Below are 19,689 nucleotides of genomic sequence, written 5' to 3' on the forward strand. Positions count from 1 at the left end.
ACTAGTAGTCTTTTTTTTTTTTTTTGAAATCTTATTTTTTGGTCAAATGTAATCTTTTATTATTAATACAATCTTTTTCACAAAATACCATTATACAATTTTAATTACATAACTCTGTTAACTCAATAAAAATGGGCTAAGAAACACAAGTTTTGAATTGTGTTCTATTTGTATTTCTTTAAAAGTCTAAAAGGTCAGAAGATGCCTCAGTCAATATTCTAAGATTTAAATCAATGTATATTGAGTTTTAAATTTTTTTAAAATTTATTAGAGTTATGAAAAATTTAAAAGTTAAATTGAATTATAATTTTAATATCTGTTTTTTACCTTTATTCACTCCTTATTTTAAATTCATATCTCTTTTTCATTTTTTCATTAAAAATTGATTACTACAAGTGACATGTATTTTAAAAGGGAGACATAATTAATTTTAGATACCAAAATATATGAGAGAAATACTAAATGACATGTATATATTCATACAATTGCATTTCAGTATAATTGTTTATCATAAAAATTAAATTGATTCATGCGAAGGCACAGATATCTAATTAGTTTGAAAATAAAATTGAATATAAAAAAAAATGAGTTTCTGTAGTTTTAATACATTAAAATATTATATACTATGGTAAATATTGCATCACATATGTAGCTACTTGTTTACTTGTTTTGAAAGTGATACCTTCGTCTAAAAAATTAGTGACGGAACCCCAACGTGTAACTGCATCAACACAAGTTCTATAAATACCCTTTCCCTCCAAATTTCCCTTTCATTCAAACAATTCAAACCGAAAAGAAATCATCGAAACCGCGATCGCGAAGAAGATGGACGAATATTTGCAGTACATGAAGACTCTACGCTCTCACATGAACGGTACCTTCCAAATCTCAAATCACAAATCACTTCATACCTTTCACTTCAATCTTAACTTGAAAACTGAAACTGATTCCAGATGCGGAGGATCAAGCCGCAAAAATTTCTGCAGAAGAACAAATGCAGATGACGAACATTCACACTTTGGAAAGCGACATCAATTCAGGTTAAATTTCAGATTCGCGTCAAATTTTCGTGATTATTTCATCGATCCAAATACTGTTTATAGTCTAGGAAGTGAAACAATCAAAGTTTGCTGAATATATTGTATGAACTATATAGTATTCGTAGACTTGATATTGCATACATCGAAATTCATCACTATCATATGCAGCGGTTTAGTTTTCCTTCAAATTCGCACTGTATTTCAATATCTTTTTCATCTATCTAAACAATGTCTATTATCCAAGATCTGAACAATCGAAATTGCTAGAGTATTGGTAGATTTGGAATCTCATACATTGAAATTTCTTATTCTCATATGCAGAGCTGTTTAGTTTAAGTTCAAATTCGCGTTGAGTTTTAACTTTTAACGTCATTTTTATTGATCCAAACACGGCTTATAGTCTAAGAAGTGAAACGAACAAAGTTTTGTAACTATATAGAATTAGAATCTCAGAATGTAATTTTCTGCAGATTTGTGATTTATTACTTTTTAAACATTCTCATGATTATTATAAGCAGCGAAATCTGAAATTGCGCAAGTGGTTGGAGATACGGAGAAGATGAATAAGTCTAAGGTTGAGATATGCTCGACGATAATGGAAAACCAGAAAAAGCTTGCTGCCTTGGAGTCTGATTCATCCAGACTTACGCAGGTATATAGGATTTGTCCATTGATAGATCTTGTTAAAGTTATTTCTATTTACAATGTGAAACTGCAAGGATGATGAATCTAATTTTTTATGACTGAACTTTCTTTTTGTTTTTTCTTTTGTAAATTGTAATCAACGGTCCTTTCTAGTGGAATGCATGGTATATTTGGTTTCATCAGTTACTGTTTTGGCATTTTGGAAAATATAAACAGTTACTATAAGAGTTTATATCAAATAGACTTAGATTTAGCAAGTTTTTTCCGCTATGACATGCACGCTGAAAAACTATTTACATTCTCTACGTAAAATTAGAATTTGAGGTGGATGTGAAGAAAAAGGAGGACCTGATTGTTTCTATAAGCTCTATTGGGACTCAAAATAGCTCGTGTGCTATTACACTTCATACATTAGCTTGGGGTACAAAACTAAATTGTAGAAGCTAGAAATTTATAACAGTAACAATAAAACTTAAAAACTAATTGCTGCGTCTTTGATTTGACTTCCAAATTAAGTGTATAAGTCTAGAGTCGATTTGGGGATATGAATACTTCATAAATACTTATGGGGCTTTGGGATTGATTATGAAGAATTTGGAGCTCATTTCTTGTTTAGACATGTGACTTGGTAATGAATGGTGAAATAGAAAAGAAAAGAAAAGAAAAAGCTAGGAGAGAAAAAAAATGTATGCCTTGTTATGCATTCCTGATGTTGTTCGTGACCATCTCTTCCGATAGACCATGGAGCTTATTCGGCAAGAGAAAGTTGGGTTATCTGCCAAATTTTCAGAGAGGAGGTAAATGAGGATGCTGAGTGGTGTGAGAGTTTTGTACATTTTATGGTTATCCATCTAAATTGATTTTCATTTTCAGAGCCTACTATAGCACAGTTGCAGAGAACATGGTTGCCAAATTCGAGAAGCAACAGGTTTTCTTTTATTTATTTATTTTAATGGTAATTCTTACCTTTGGAGTGGCAGGCTCAATGCCTGAAACAATATCTTTTAACAACTGAAAACAAATGTTGACAAGAAAGGGATGAGTATGACTATGTCAGGAAAATAATGTCATTTGAAATACATGCTTAGCATGGAAATTAAATTTCACTGTTTTGTCTCAATATTCAACATTAATGATTAAGCTCCTTGATATTTTACATTGTTCTTTCATTTGGTTTGTTGCAACTATGCACTGAATAGAAATCTCTGGCAGGAATGGATAAGATCTAAGAAGATTAGCAGAGAACTGAAAGAGCATAAAGTTTGTATCATTTTCCTTATTCATATAAATATCTTAAGATCCTTATTTAGAATTTTAGATTTGAGTGCTCTGATCATATGGGGATTTCGCAGAGAGGCTTATGTGGCAGATCTCACAATTAAAATTTATTGAGTCTTACAACTTAAAATTAAATGGATTATAATATTGAGATCTCCCACACAAGCTCCTCATTGAATGTCCATACATGAGAGGATTCAAACATAAAAGTGTCTGATAAAATATTGACCAAAAGATAGAATAAAGAAAGTGCTTCACTGACAAGTCTCTGCTAGTCACTTTTATGTTGAATTTATGCAGGTTGGGGATATAGTTCATGAACAAAGAAGTGAATCTGAAGGCATGGCTAAACACTGAATTGAATGTCCACTTTTTTGTTTTTTGATATTCATTATACGAAGGGGAAAAGTTATTGAGTTACAACCACGAGCATTATATATTTAAGAGCAGTTTTATGAAACTAAATTGATATCGAAATTTCTTTTCTTAAACCTAACATGCAGGGAGGACTAGTGCTGATGATAACCGTGCCATAGATAAGCTGGTATTTTACCTTTTTCATCAATTTGTGCTGCACGGAGTTGGAAGCTGGTAATTTATCTTTATCTGACAGGGGATTGATGCAAAGAGGGACTTAATCACAGAGCTGGATTCAGCTAAAGAAAGGCTTGATGAGATTCTTGCGATGAAATCCAAGATTCCCATGGACATCGAAAAGGCACTTAACTGCATCCTTTTTAGACTGTTAATTGTTCATTATTCATTCCTCAAGTTTTTGGTTGTTTAGTTTTACCATATGGTAAAACATTTGAAATTTTGTTTGTTCAATATATCCTTCCTACTTCTCTTTATTTTTCCAATTTTTTTCAACAATGTCTACACTTTTTTTCCATTTCATCCGTATTTTCTACAACACATGCTGGAATGTGTGCATCACACATCCTATCTACTATGATCAAGGTTGAATACTGCATTCAAAATGAAAACAAAATATTTTGAGCATCTTATCCTAACGTTCTGTTCCTTCTGTTTTTTTTGCTGCCTCTTGGTTTAGAATTATGATTCATTCAATTCTAATAGTCGATAAGTTCTTCATAGATGAAATGTCCTTACTACTTTTAACAGCTGGAAATTTTATTTTTGCACTTGCCAGTTTTTAAGCTTTCACAAAGTTAATTAGATGCAACCATTTTTCCTTTGTTAAAGTTTCTGTTGATTGTTTCAAAAATCAGTATTTTGCATTCTCAGAGGAGTCCAAGTATCGGCTCAAAAAATTATGAGGTAGAAAGTCTTGTGAAACTGTTAGCAAATGTGTGACTTCTATAGCCATAATCCAAATGTGATAATTTGAATTTGATTTATATTATGCTAATACGGTAGTATGATCTTCAAACTTTCTTTGCTTCTTACTATTATTTGTTTTTCATTTTAGATAAAACTCGCTATTGAGGATGTCAAGTGCAGAGAAAACGAGTTTAAGGTTGGTTATTGTACAGAGGTTTTAGGAATGTGATTATCATAACATTTCTTTAAGATGGACAAGGGGGAGAGATTCTCATTATACATGAGGGGTGCACACACATACATCCAGAGATATAGAAGACATTTGCATATTACACACACACACACAAACACATATTTCTTGAGTTTTTTTTTCTATATACTGAATAATTAGCACTATCATGGACAAGTAAGCTTCTTTAATTTTTCTTGATTGGAAACAATCAATAACTTTGTGGCTTTTAAGAAGTGATTTTGCAGAAGAACTTATTTAATTATTTGTTCTAATGAATGAGCTAGCCCGAGCTAAAAGCAGCTGATATAACTGCTATTGAAGAGGAGTATAATGCTCTTTTGTCAGACAAAGCTGGAGAAACCGAATACTTGCAATCTATGGAGAAACAAGTTGGGAAACTCAAGGTAAAATAGGCTTACTCCGCCGAAATCTTTTGTTTGACTTGAATAAGAATCAACAAAATTGTTATGACATGTATTCGAATTTCGAGTGCAGGCATCAAATAGAAATACTCTATTAACAATATTCAATAAAGATTTTCTGTCTTAAGTAAAAGTCAAAAACGTGTTTTAGTTTTCCCTTAAATCATTTCCCCTGACTTTACAGGATATCTGTCATGAGATCCAATGTGCTTGTGGTGAGAAATACACAGTTGCATTGAATATACAGTAGCAGGGTACGAAAACATGAAAACTTCCGTTGGATGTAAATTCAGTTCTACATTAATGCTGATCTTGGTTAAGATAATACCGTATGCCTGTTCAGAATTGATACATTTTTTTAGTAAATGGATCCTTGGATTCTGATTGTATTTTCCATTCAATAAATAGATTTAAAATGATTTATAGACCAATATATGGGATTCACAGAAATTCTATCAAAACAAAAACTGCCTTGGTTAACACATCAACCCTAGTGCAGAAGACAAATGCACTGAGTAGTGTCTAAAACATCCAAATTTTAATGACAACATTTTGTAGTCCAATTCTGTTTTCCTTTTAATATACAAAATTTTAGATTGATTGGATTCACCCAAATCAAATTAATTAAAAGACTTAATATGTATATAACTTTTAAAAAAAATTATACACCAGTCTAATTAAGACCCCACAATATATATATTTTTTATGTTAGTTCATTGTGCAAAAATATTTTACAGTTCAGTTTTCAAATAATAGAATGTGAAATTTGTTTTGTTTCATCATAAAATACTCGAGTAATAAAATAAAAAATTTACACTATTCCACTTCATTTCACTTTAAGAGAACATTGCTTGAATAAATAAAAAGTTGCTTGACCTAACTCACCTCCATGCCTACTAGTAGTTAGTTACTATGTCAGCTGTGTTAGACATAGCCTGTGTACCTATGCACATGATTAGAGTCATTTATGGACCTGTTATGACTTATGAGCAATCTAGAATTTGTTACATCTTACTTGAATGTGATGGTTTCTATAAGTTTCCAAGCATTTATCTCCAACCCGTGAAGTCTCTTTCATCCTTATTTTCATCTCATAATTTACAATATTTATGGCACGCTAAATTAGGTTACACTTAAAACTTGTAATGAACCACTATAATATTTCCCCAATGTTTCTACCTCTTTGTGTTGCTTGTTCTATGGGCAACGCTTATAGACTTCACACACCTCCTTTCCCATATGTGACTTTTTGAAATAAAAATTCTGTCCGTTTTTTTATAGTTGCCGGCAAAAAATCCCACATCAAAAAAACACTCATTAGTTCCCTTCTCGTCAGTGGATAAACTTCAAATATAAAGATCCACACTTGAATCAATCAGATTAGAACCTATCAGTGTATATTGAGGATTTTTAACAAGAAATTATGTGAGAAATCTCTTATACGCCTCCTACACATACAAAAAAAAATTAAATTCAATATATTTTAAACCATTTAATTAGATACAATTTAGTTAGATACAAGAATTCAACAAAATAATGAAATATAAATAGTGGGATTTGACTGCTCCTCATATCCTCCAAAATAGGATAATCCACTCCATAGGTGCAGGTATATGTGTGGGATGTGGGGTGCATGATCCCCCATGATGCATGGATGACGTGGGTAAGCGTGTGGGATGTGGGGTGTGTGATCCCTAAACTGCATGAAGGATGAGGCTATATGTGTGAGATGTGGAAAATTAGATCCCCTAGGCTGCTGCATGAAGGAAGAGGGTGCATGTGTGGGAAGTGGAAAACTAGATTTCCAGGGCTGCTGCAAGAAGGAAGAGGGTACCTGTGTAGGATGTGGAAAACTAGGTTTCCATATGGGACCATAGGATAATAATGGGAGGAGAGTAGTGACATCAAAGGTTGAGAAGCGTCCATATACATGGGATCTTCCTGACTCTGTGGGGGAGGACAATACATGGACGACAGAGGTACCTCACATGTCCTTACCTTTTGGCGGTGCTAGGACATACTCTTACCCTTATTAGGCCGGGGTGACATTTTATCTATTTTGAGAAAATATACAATTAATAAATCAACACAATATATACAAGCAATAAATCAACATAACACATTTTAATAAATCAACACATTATTTTCTACTAACAACATAGATGCATCAATATATTATATACACAATACATTAGGTAAAATTACAAAAATGATTGATTCAAACTCTTCATGCTCTTTATCCATATTATTCTCATCATTTGATCTGATATTGTCCTCGGATCCAAACTCTGCATGCTCTTCATTCACATTATTTTCTACCAACAATAAGATACATCAACTTGATGACCCCCAACGAATGTATCACAAAAACTTGTAATTTGTTCAACTTCAATCACATCATTAATTTGAGAAATTTCATCATCTTAGTAAACAACATCTTCCACTAGATCGTCAGTTTCAATATGACCCAATGGTTTTGTTTTGATTACAACACACCATCCTCGTTTATGTGGCTAAGTTGAAGGATAAAGAATGTAATAAACTTTCGTAACAATATGTGACATTATGAAAGGGCCATATTGTTTGTACCTTCAGTTCATTCAAATCTCAATAGTGTTATATTTCTTATCTATTTTTGTACCTTTGACAGATGAATCATACCAATCACAATAAAACAAGAAAACTTTATTTTCCGAGTTCAAGTAATTGTATACAAACTTGTAAATATGGGTAACAACGCCATAGAAGTCGTCTTAACCACCATCTGTAACTCCTTTTACGAATACACCACTGTTTATGGTTTTTTTCCTTATGTCCATGCCTGAGTGTGAAATTTATATTTGTTCACAAAGTATGTGTGTCATTTAATTGCGCTTTGACTAGGGCCTTTAGATAGGTTTCTCAAATGGAGTATTTCTTGAGTCGGTGCAACAATGCATGACAATTTCTCCTTGAACCATGCTAGAAAATAAGCATGTATGTGATCGATAGTTGCAACACCCCACTTTCCCATCTAAAATAAATATGAATTATAAATACACAAACAACCAGAGTAATACGAGTAGGATGTCACATCTTCTAAAAATCCATAAAAACATCGCTTTATTTAATAAGTCTTCATTAAAATAAATCCAATACCGCAGCGGAATTTAAAAAGGCTTATTAGTTCTCATGGCACTACGGCCTCAACAAATAAATCATCTCCACTAAACACGTGGTCCAACAATAATGTCAAAATCGAGATACGTAACAATTAACAACTAACAGAAAAAGAAAATCAAAACATAACGCATCCCAAAACTCCCGTGTTACGTATCAGAGCGACTCCTAAGACTCGATCAGGTAATACTCGAAATCCAAGCACTACCCTGGTACTTGGTTATCTGTACTTCCGAAGAAGCACAGACGCAACAACAGAAAAGGGGTGAGAATTACATTCAATAAATATACAGTGAAATATCACATGCTAAGGAGTAGTATTCACACGTCATACAGATAGAAGTCACGAAACAGATTCTCACACCATCAACAACACAATAACAACGATACACGACATTAACAATCAATTATGTGGAATGCAATGCGACTAGCGACACTACATGCATGTGGTACCAACAGAGCATAAGCCCTCAACAGTTTCCATTAATTAGAGGCGATAACAAGGCATAAGCCTTCAACAATGCCAATCCAGGCCAACAATAGAGCATAAGCCCTCAACGACATATGTATGCAATATGAACATCCAATCAACACAATCCAACAACACAAAGCATCAGCCTTCAACTCATTGTCGTTAGGCTATCAACTTGTTCAACAACACGCAACGATGATTCATTTTCTTATAATCAACATTCACAACAATCAACATCAATCTTACCACAACATTTTATGTCCAAAAGTATAACCTTTATAGTCCTCCTATATCTACTTAAGTCTTACTAATTAAGGGAACTCAGAAAGGATACTCATTGCACTCGAAAATCAGAACGAAATCACAAAAACGGGAAATTTTGCACACCAGCCTGACCATACGTGTACGACCTTGTCCATACGCGTATCGCTCTGTTCCATACGCGTACCATACGCGTTTCAGCAGAAGCTGAATTTCACTAAAGACACACTCATACGCGTACCACCATGTCCATACGCGTATCACCTTTTCTCATACGCGTCTCATACGCGTTCCAGCAGAAGGTTGCGCTGCGTCGGGACAGGGCTGCATACCATACGCGTACGGCCCCCTGGGAAGTCCCTCATACGCGTATCATATGCAAATGGCCAGCGCAATCCAAAAACCTGCAATTGTACCAGTCCATTTTCTGTTTGTTTTCATCACTTCCAGCCTGCGATTTTAAGCCTAAAGCAACATATTTTCATCCATTCTCACATAACTTTCATCTAAATTCATTAACCTATTATCCTACATTAATTTTATCAATTAGTTTACCAATTTCTACTCATCAAATTGGATTGTTATACATTCAGATTCAGTTTCACTTATGAACACAACAACAACTCAACCAACATCCAAATCCACACCATAATTCATCAATTCAAACCAGAATTTCGTCCAGAAATCATACATTATCATTACTCAAGAAGAACAACATACAAATCAAATCAATTCACACATCAAAGAAGAAATCAAACCCATCAATTATAAAACCTAAAGAGGGGAAGGAACCCTCACTACCCTCTCATGATTAAGTCACCATTTAGTGAACCCATTATCCCCCTTACCTTGGATTGAAGCTTGATTTTTCCTCAACAATGGTGGAGTTCTTCTACCTCTTGCCCTAGCATCTTCTCTGAATTTCACGTTCTTCACTAATGTTCACTAATCTCGCTTTTTCCTCTTAATTCCCTTATTATTTTTATTAAAACATACTTATTATTAAATTACTAAGGGGCTTAGTACACACCCCCTATCTACTAATCACACTCTTAGTCTAATTAATTAAATCATCCTATTATTATATTATAGTTAAATTGACAAAACTAATATAATAATAATAATAATAATAAAATACCAATTCAAGCACCAAATACACCAATAAATAAGTAATAAAATAAATATCGAAATCAGGGCGTTACAATAGTTGCTTGTACACTGGTTCTTTGAAAATAAGAGGTGTTAAATGCTCTATAAAGAAACACACTATAATTAGTTTGAAGGTAATAATTCAATCTGTAAAGATAAATAGGTAGTTGAGATATATTTACTTAAGATATTGTTCAACTTCAACGCAATTAATCAAGACATGAACATGCGTAGATTGCAGAGGGGCGACCAATGCACATTCTTATTTCCAGAGGGACGACCGGGAAGATCAAATACCGATAAGGCGAATTGACTTCTTTTGTTAACATTAACCTCATTCATTATGATACTTGGAGTTAACATCAAGTGATTGAATTAATTACTGCAAAAATGCGATGTTCCCGATGCAAGTAATATGCACATACTGATCCTTCAACTTTAGCTTTATTTTTCACTAATCGTTTTGAATCACCCATGAATATTTTAAACGAATACATCCACCTATATTAAACTGTGCCGCCAATATAAGCTTCATATGCAAGATGCACAAGTAGATGTTCCATAGATTCGAAAAAACTCGTTCCAACTTACATAGAATGACTGGAATCTTTTGGTTCAACTTAATGATGTCACCCATTTTTAAAGTTGACGCACAAATATCTCCAAAAATGTAACTAATTTCGGTTAGTGGATTTAGTACATGTTTGGGTAGTGAACTAAACGCAATTGGAAGCAATCATTCCATGAAAATATGGTCATCGTGACTTTTCATTCCATGCAACTTTCCAGTGTTGGCGTCGGTCGAGACTTCAACTCCAAGTCTTTTCTATTACACAAATTTTCCATGTCCTTTTTTAGCCTTCTCATTATCTTTTGTTTTGCCTTGAACATCCATCATTGTGTTAAATACATTATCAAAAAATTATTGTCAATATGAATTACATCAATATTATACCGCAACAAATTATCTTTCCAATATAGGAGGTCCTAAAATGTACTTCTTTTTGTCCAATTAAGTTTGACCACGTATTCTTGAATTTTGTGTGTTTCACCATAATCTGTAAATTTTGGTAGTTTACCAACCCAGTTCTATACTTCACCTGGTGACAATCGAGGGGGGGAACCTATTACTCATTGGTCTTTTTTTAAATCATTCTTATTTCTTCCAAAGACATGATCTTGCGAGGGGGGGAATCTGTTACTCATTCGTCTTTTTTGAAATCATTCTTATTTCTTATACTTGTACAAGTAAATTAACTTTTCCACTAATCTCTTATATTAACCCTTGTTAACATATTATGTCATATTTGACATATGTTATTAACATGATCTGTGAATTTATTCATGATTCAAGGGAGAGACACTTGCAAGTTGTAGAATGTGTTTTAATATCTCAAATTCACTTCTAAACAAGGGATTTTTTTAAAAAGAGGATGAAGTATTATTATGGAAGCTTACACTAATGTTGATTATGTAGGATCAGTGAAGGATCACCGAGTGATAGAAGATCCACTTATGACTATTATGAATTTATGATGTTTGCTTGGAGGACTAAGAAACAAAGTATAGTTGTTTGGTCAACTGCTGCTGAAGCAAAATTTAGAGCCATAGCACAAGAAATTTGTAAATAATAAATGTAAATAGTAATTTGTAAATAATAAATGTAAATAGTAATTTGTATTGTGAGTCTAAGACCTATTAAAAAAATTCTATTAATTAAATTTATTTTTTTCTTTCTATTTAAATAAGATTATTTTCATCATTGCAATTACAATTTTGAATATGTCAAAACATTATTTTACAACATTTTGTAACTCTTTCTTAATGCAAGTTGCCCTTGCCTCTAATATGGTTCCAACTTTATTTTCATCTGCCTCAATACCCTTGATGTGTACTAGAAAACTCGTAAACTTTCTAGTAGAATCCCTAAACATACACTTAGCTGCATTCACATTCAAGGCGTAGAACCTCATTTGCTTCTAAGGCATGTTCCAATTCCAACAAATGACGTTGAAAATTAATGAACTTAACCACTACGTCACCAATATAGACACACTACGTTTGTTAATAAGATCATGCAAACATATTGGCTACACATGGAAGGCAATTTTTATGGAGGATACAGAACCTTTGCAGGAAACTGGCTTGCAGTCAAATATAAATGTGGACAATCAAGAATTTTGCACTCTGAGCCATCAACCGAAGCATGAACACCAGCCAACAGTGTCAAACTCAAAAGGATCCAAGCAGAACTCAGTAAACACACAAACAACAAGGTTAAAGGAATGTTAATAATGAAAAGAAAGAGAAGAACAACTTGCGGGGATAGCTCAGTTGGGAGAGCGTCAGACTGAAGATCTGAAGGTCGCGTGTTCGATCCACGCTCACCGCAAAAGCTACCTTTTTATCAGAATCACAAACAATTTGTTCCGTTCAGTCAACTAACTGTTCTCTTTTAAGAGTTTCTTTAAATAAAGCAAATTTAACATAATACAACATGACATGCTTTGTATTATTATTAAAAAATAATAAGAAATGGGCAAGTCAATAAACTTATGATATTGATTACTGATCATTTAGAAAATGAACTACAATTAAGCAGCAATCAAAATCACTTTTTACAATCCTAGGAAAAATTGAATTATCTTGTTGAGTGTCTTAAACTGATATATGATTTTAATTTGTTCACTGTACTTATTTTAAACTGATTTTAACCTCTTACAAATAAATATATGTCATATTTAACCTCATACAAATACATGAGATAAATTGTAAACTTTTTCCATAATTATTCAATTGCAATTTTTTTTTTTCGATTAGGTATCATTGACTATTGATTAAAGGTGTCAAATTACTTAGAAATTAAAGGTGTAAACTTTGTTAGAAACTAAAGGTTAATCAATTAAGTTTTAATAAGATAATAATTCTTGTCAAAAAAAAAAAGATAATAATTAATTAGGCTTGTTAGATTAATACACTAAAAGTTGATCATAATTAAATAAATTGGTTAAATTAAACAGTAATCAAACAGAAATGTTTATTAACTGCAATTAGGTTAACTAATAATCAAAGAGTAACTAATCGATTACTCATTATTGTGCGATTTCTTTGAAAGTACTTGAACATTTTTCAAAAGATTGAAGTTTTCAATGGCTCAAAAAATGAATCATATCTATCCTGATCATCCTTTTCAAACTATATAAAAATAAGTTGTGACCTAAAAAATAACACATGCAATTGAATTGAGAAGTGTATTACTCCCTCCAAAGGGGAAAGTTACAAATTGGTCCACCAAAGTCCCAATTGGAAAAAAACATAGGAAGACGGTTATTATGTTTAATAAAATCGGTTTTGGTGGTAGGCAATACATGACCAAAATCATCTGCACGATAAAAGAAGATTGCTCACAACACCATATGTGATATTACCCAAGGACAGACAAATAATGTGTTTGGAAAAAGGTTGCACTTCTACAATCAAGTTGAATTTATCAGTATAAACCAAGACTCATTTGGACTTGGATTTAACAAGATAAACTAACTTATTTACTTCGGATTTTAACTTTCAAAGTCCAATTAAGCTTGCCCTCTGGCAATGGGATGGACCTTGGTAAACGTAGTGGCACCTCATATTCTCCAATGGTCGACAAAGGTAATGGAAGATGTATATTTTCAGGTGTGATGTTCACACAGAGTTGTCTTGCCACCTAAAAATGGCACAACAAGAATCAAAACCAAAAAGTAAGTGATAGAAAAAGAGAAATATCACAAGAAAATAACAATAAGATGAAAAGTATCCTAGTTTTCTTCAAAAGGAAACCAATTTCATATCAGATATGATTTGCTACAGAAACTAACATCTCAAATCAGATATAATTTTCTTTAATATGATAATGTGTTGCAGAGAGAGCATAAGATAAAACAATCTTCTGTACATGCAATTCAGAGCAGGAGTTATTTATTTTCATAGAAATTATATTACTAACATCAGAAGGTCTTTCCATTCTTTTCTTTTTAACACATCTCTCTTTTCTATATACATAAGCAACCCTCAAACAATTTGAGAAAAATTAAACGAAGTTCTTCCAGGATTTACTAACAATGAAGAGTTTCATTTTGTCTGATATTTATAAGGAATATTGCAGTTGATCGTGTCAAGCAAATTTGAAAATCATGGGAAGGAATAATCTGAAACTGGTATAGATTTGATGTGATATAGAAAGAGAAAGGAGAGAGGGAGAGCAGAAAAAATTATTAGGACTAGACTAAGAGTGTATTTGGCCACTTTAGTTTGGCTCTCGGTTCTAGGATTGAGAGACTTCTTATCTGGTTTCGTGTTTCTTTTCCAAACTTGTAATTCATTCCAAAGGGCTCAAATATTATGATGGATTGAAGTTTGTACCACAATAAAAGTAGGGTTTCTAAGAGGTTGGGAATTTATTGGTCTTAAATATATCAACAAATTCTAAGAGGTTGGGAATTTATTGGTCTTAAATACTCCCTCCGTTTTTTATTATAAGTCGTTTTAGACTTTTCACACAGATTAAGAAAAATAATAATTGTTGTATGAAAATGAGAAATTATGAAGGTTTTTACAAAATTATCCTTCATTAATGACATGTGGAAGATAAATTTATATAATTGAAAGGAGAGAGAATAATTAATATTTAAGGATATAATAGGAAAAATAGCATTAATTATTCATTGGAATTGTAAAGCGACTTATATTAAAATACAAATATTTTTTCCAAAACGACTTATAATAAAAAACGGAGGGAGTATATCAACAAATTAAAGAGGGTCAGAAGGCCAAGAAAGTCTCTCTCTCGAAGCATTAACATTAGTTGCATTTTTTAACACTATCAAATTGTAATTTGTTACTTAGTTGCTATCAAGAAAACATTTAAGTAACAAAGAATAATGGATATTACCTCGGCCACGAGAGCTTTTTTTGATACTGGTATACGTAACTCCAAGGGGTCTTCTTTTGATTCACGCGCCTTTGCTTTTTGAACATCAATTAACCTCCGCAAGACCTATAAGAGTATCATCACATTAACTATTGAGTCTTAACATGAAAAACTGTCAAATTATCAAGTAAACATTTTATCTTGTAACTTCAACAGTTACAGCCTTTTGTGAGTATCATCATCACAACCATATTTTAAAAATCCAAACCAACGGAGTCAACAAGAAAACCCATAAATATGTTAAGTTGCTCGTCCGCTTAATCTAAACTGATAGCTGTAAAGCAATGGAGTTCAGTTAAACAAATCCAAAACTAATGATGAAGAACCAGTTGGAACAAAAAAAATTTATATTTGTTTAAACATTTATAATTTAACCAATAACATGATAGAAGTTGGCCCGTAAAATTCACCAATGAGTTATTAATTTAGCCTTATTGATTGTATATCTTACAACACAAATACAATTTGGCTATTTTAAATTAACTAAAAATCATTTCTTACATCTTATATTTCTTATAACTTAATGTTAGTGTATTATGTAATGTATTATATAATATTAAAAATATGTATTTTCCCACCAATTCAACCACAATCAAACAATGAACTATAATACATTCACCAGTTCAATGACAAGTCCATTTTCAGTACTTTAGCAATGGTAAATTCCGCAACAAATGGCAATAATTATAAAGCAATCATCTAACTAAGAAAAATAATTCCCAAAGAGAGGACCACAGAAATGGTCTCAATCAAACAGTAGTCAATGCCGGCCAATAGCGGCACTATCCCGCTATAGCAAAGGCCGACCGCTATGGGAAGAGATTTAGAGGTGCAGAACACTAAAGTGGTTTCTATAGGGTAAATAGTGGGATAGCGGAGTAGGGCAGTTCTTGGCCCGGAGCGGTTTCTGGCTTAATATCCTTTTCCCCTCTAAAAACCAAACTTCCCTTTAAATTTTCAACGTCTTAAGGGTAGTCTTGGGTTTTTCATTCAAATTTGAGTTGAGAGTCAACCTTAACCTTCCTTCATAGTCGTTTATTCACTTCAAGAGTCATGTGTGTTTTGATTTATGAATATTTTATGACTTGAGTTATTTGTTTAATTTTATATTAAACATATGTTTATAATTATTGTATGTAATTTGTCCAAAAAGAGAGATCAAAATAACTCTGAAGCATGGGTAGTGGGTACTTCTAAAATGGTGAAGTATTGGTACTGGTTACGCACCGGTACCGGGTACACGTACCGTACTCGTGGTACTTCATTTTTTTTCATTATTCAATTTTGAGTGAAATTTATGGTCTTTTCAAATATCAATATAGTATATTTATGTATTTTACTTTCCTTGTTATTGTATCTTAACATTATTTTGATCTTTTAAAACTTTTATAGTGATATTTTGTTATGAACCTTACAATTTAGTTATCTACTCATACATTTTATAAAAAACTCTTATTTTTTCTTAACGTACCCGTACCTTGATTTTTTTTAAAATGACGTATCATGTACCCGTACCAGTACCCGCACCGGGTACCGTACCCGTACCTATGCATCATAGGATCAAATAGAGCGGTCATCCCACCATACGCTATCCCACTTTAGGGTTCGGGGAATGACTACTCTTAAACAAACTTGAAAGGCTTTGAAGAGAAAAACTACTAACCAGCTTAGCTTTATCAAGAATCTGTGCTGCCTTTTCATACTCTTTCATCAGATCTTCCTTCGACTCACTAACAAGAACAACATCTTCATGTTTCACTTCTTCGGTAGGTTGATAAATCTGAAACATTTAAAACATAATTCTAGCAACTTATGAAGGTAGAGTATCTCGTTAAAAAAACTGGCTATGTGAGTATGCCAATATTTACGTGCCCAGCATACAGGCATAGAAATATAACGTTAACAGAGTTTGATGCTCACAGATTCACATAAACAAAGAAAAAGAAGGAAAGGATGTTATCTTCAGATCAGATATCTGACAGTGTTATTGTTAAGAAGTGTGGTTAGGCCTAACTCAACCCTACAAAACCGGCTAGTAGGGTGAGGATTGCCCCCACTTATAAGTACATGTTTAGGCCATATATTGTCCGATGTGGGACTCTTAACAGTTATCATGATTTATATCGAAAAATTCAAAAGTTACTCCGGAACAATGTTGTCAATCCAGATCACGAAAAAAGCATTCTATACTACTCCTAAATAGCATATCATGGAAGAATAGTTATTTGTTCAAATTCTACTACGCTATACCACTGCTACTTAACAACATTGCTCCAGGAGATTGTAAAACGCAAAGATATGGATTTACATAACTGACATTGACCTGCTAATAGTATAGATAAGTACCGAAAACAAAACAGACATAAAGGCGAAAAAGATAACCTTGCGCTGCTCGGTGAGGAGATAAGCAAACTTATCAATGTTCGGAACAGCAAGGAGCTTGGGCATTAGGTGGTTACGAAAATATCCCGGGGCAACTTTGACAGTTTCACCAGCCTTTCCGAGCTTATCTATATCCTATAAATTGAACATTATAAACATCATAAACATGAATCAAATTCAAATCAAATAGAGTTATAACCGCGGCCGCTATTTAAAACCCTAAGATAGATAATTACAGTTGTAAGAATGACTTGGAGCTTCCGGTTGTAGCGAAGTCCTTGAGATGCATACAAGAGTGGATTCACCACAACACTATCGTTAACAGCATCTTTACTTCTAATAATCTGCCTAACACAATGTCTTCCGAATTGAAGATAACCCATTCGAATTTCACCTCTGTCAAAACCAAAAACAATCGAACAATTTCATTTCTTCAAAAGGTAAATTATTCAGAAAATATGCGGAAAATGAATCGAGGAATCGCGATGCGAAATGGAGGTGTGCTGTTATGCAATTCTCTTTTGCGGCGCTGCAGGAGAAAAGGAAGAAGAATACCTGGACGGAGTTAGGCGATATTCGTGGCGGCCGACGAGGAACTCCGATGCGTTTTCCGGCGAGATGAGTTCGGTGACTGTAACTCGTTTATTTATACAATGTAGGGTTTTAATTGTTTTATGTCTGGAGGGTTTTAAATTTTAGTTTGGTTTTTTGAATTATTTTTAATTTTTTTATGAAGTTTCAGAAATATTTACGCAACTAACCCAATTTCAGAAAGAAAAATGCTACTATTTGTACACAAAAGTGTACACCTACAACGTATGTACGGACGGCACTGTTCATGTATGGACGGTACTATTCACCGTCCGTATATGAACAGTGCAATATTATATTAATATTTTTTTATGTCTTTTTTATTTTTTTTTATGTTTTTTAAAAAAATATTTGACAATACATGCGGATTTATTTCCAGATTTACCTACGGATTTGATAATACCTGCGAATTTTACTTGCGGATTTACCTACGGATTTGACAATACCTGCGGATTTACCTACGAATTTGACAATACCTGCAGATTTACTTGCGAATTTATCTACGAATTTAGGTAAATCCGCAGGTAATGTCAAATGCAGGTAAATCCGGAAGTAAATCTGCAGGTATTATCAAATATTTTTTTAAAAAACATTAAAACAAATTTTAAAAAATTAATATTTAAAAAAAATTAAAAAAAAAAATAATAATAATAATATAATATTGCATTGTTCATGTACGGACGGTAAATAGTACCGTCCGTACATGAACAGTGTCGTCTGTACATACGGTGTAGGTGTACACTTTGGTGTACAAATAGCATTGTTGTTTCAGAAATGGTCAAAACCTATGCGTCAATTATTAGAGAGCAGTCGCCACTTTATATGGCGAATGGGTGTAAATATTACATGACGTCATCTCATTTAACACATACATGTGAAAAAGTAAAGCATGACGTCATTTCATTTTATTTAATATATAGATGCGTGAAAAAATAATAAAATTTAGTTTTTCATTCAGATTTAATACAATATTTTATATTAAATATTTGTTAATAAAAGTACTGATTTTCATTCATATTTTTGAAAAAATATATATTAACTATATATGTAGAATTAATTTACATAAAAATGGATATAAATTAAATAAAATACAATTATTAAATGAGATTAATTGGAATACACTGTCAGTGTAAAACTACTTTACACCGTCATCCAATTAAAATTAGTTATTTTGACAAATAAAATGAGATAAACATGGAAAAAGTAGTTACTAAAATAGTTTAATTAAAATTTATTTATTTTTATTTTTAATTACATGCTTATGTGTCACAATAACTAATTCTAATTGGATGACGGTGTAAAGTAGTTTTACACTGACGGTGTATTCCAATTAATCTCTTATTAAATATGTTATAAAAAAATGAATATTTTCTTATAAACATTTAAAAATATGTGTGTAAGTGAGTAAATTACTAATTTAAAAAAACAATTGTCATCATGAAAAAAAATTAACATTTCTAAAATAAATAATTTTAGCAAAATAAACTAACAAATTATCCATCGTAGTTAAAGTAGTTAAATAATGCATAACAATAACGACAATGCGGCACATGGATAAATAATTTTTTTTTAATTAGATAAAATAAAGTAATATGAAAAAAATTATGAAAATATATGTTAGTGTGAAGAATTATGTACAAGTAAATGTTCCAAAAAGTTTCTATAGAATTATTTCCATCTACTTTAGTAGAAGCACCTTAAATTATATTTTTATTCTTAATAAAAAAGTTATATTTTTATAAGGAGTTTTTTCTAAATATTGTTTGGCCTTAATTCTCCTTTAAAGTAGATAAGTCAATAACGAG

The 19,689-nt window shown here is 32.3% G+C and overlaps 2 protein-coding genes and 1 non-coding gene across 3 annotated transcripts; 2 read left to right on the forward strand and 1 right to left on the reverse strand.

The window, feature by feature from the left end:
• Positions 1-669: 669 nt before the first annotated feature.
• Positions 670-5,579, forward strand: LOC131632344 (uncharacterized). The gene is made up of 12 exons (XM_058903102.1): positions 670-874; positions 954-1,040; positions 1,559-1,692; positions 2,424-2,482; positions 2,559-2,613; positions 2,898-3,068; positions 3,264-3,303; positions 3,467-3,507; positions 3,577-3,681; positions 4,396-4,443; positions 4,764-4,883; positions 5,086-5,579. Exons 1-12 carry the CDS (start codon positions 826-828, stop codon positions 5,149-5,151), a joined length of 975 nt encoding a protein of 324 aa, XP_058759085.1. The 5' UTR covers positions 670-825; the 3' UTR covers positions 5,152-5,579.
• Positions 5,580-12,261: 6,682 nt separating this feature from the next.
• TRNAF-GAA (transfer RNA phenylalanine (anticodon GAA)) lies at positions 12,262-12,334 on the forward strand. The gene has a single exon. It is a non-coding gene; the product is annotated as a tRNA-Phe (tRNA).
• Positions 12,335-13,133: 799 nt separating this feature from the next.
• On the reverse strand, positions 13,134-17,992 carry LOC131632339 (uncharacterized). The gene is made up of 6 exons (XM_058903097.1): positions 17,849-17,992; positions 17,530-17,689; positions 17,294-17,428; positions 16,575-16,691; positions 14,873-14,977; positions 13,134-13,648 (listed from the first exon to the last, which is right to left on the reverse strand). The coding sequence occupies exons 2-6, from the start codon at positions 17,674-17,676 to the stop codon at positions 13,484-13,486; spliced, it is 669 nt and encodes a 222-aa protein (XP_058759080.1). The 5' UTR covers positions 17,677-17,689; positions 17,849-17,992; the 3' UTR covers positions 13,134-13,483.
• Positions 17,993-19,689: the final 1,697 nt, after the last annotated feature.

This window comes from Vicia villosa, unplaced genomic scaffold (assembly GCF_029867415.1).
Source record: "Vicia villosa cultivar HV-30 ecotype Madison, WI unplaced genomic scaffold, Vvil1.0 ctg.000936F_1_1, whole genome shotgun sequence".
Taxonomy (NCBI): domain Eukaryota; kingdom Viridiplantae; phylum Streptophyta; class Magnoliopsida; order Fabales; family Fabaceae; genus Vicia; species Vicia villosa.

What these genes read in the sequence shown, in the direction of transcription:
- LOC131632344 (XM_058903102.1), top strand. Translation starts at nt 826, where the DNA reads ATGGACGAATATTTGCAGTACATGAAGACTCTACGCTCTCACATGAAC. An exon ending in CCAAATTCGAGAAGCAACAG is followed by an intron (nt 2,614 to 2,897) that starts GTTTTCTTTTAT and finishes AATCTCTGGCAG; the next exon opens with GAATGGATAAGATCTAAGAA. An exon ending in TGGCAGATCTCACAATTAAA is followed by an intron (nt 3,069 to 3,263) that starts ATTTATTGAGTC and finishes GAATTTATGCAG; the next exon opens with GTTGGGGATATAGTTCATGA.
- LOC131632339 (XM_058903097.1), bottom strand. Translation starts at nt 17,676, where the DNA reads ATGGGTTATCTTCAATTCGGAAGACATTGTGTTAGGCAGATTATTAGA. An exon ending in TCCAAGTCATTCTTACAACT is followed by an intron (nt 17,429 to 17,529) that starts GTAATTATCTAT and finishes TTCAATTTATAG; the next exon opens with GATATAGATAAGCTCGGAAA. An exon ending in TCCTCACCGAGCAGCGCAAG is followed by an intron (nt 16,692 to 17,293) that starts GTTATCTTTTTC and finishes TAAATGTTTCAG; the next exon opens with ATTTATCAACCTACCGAAGA.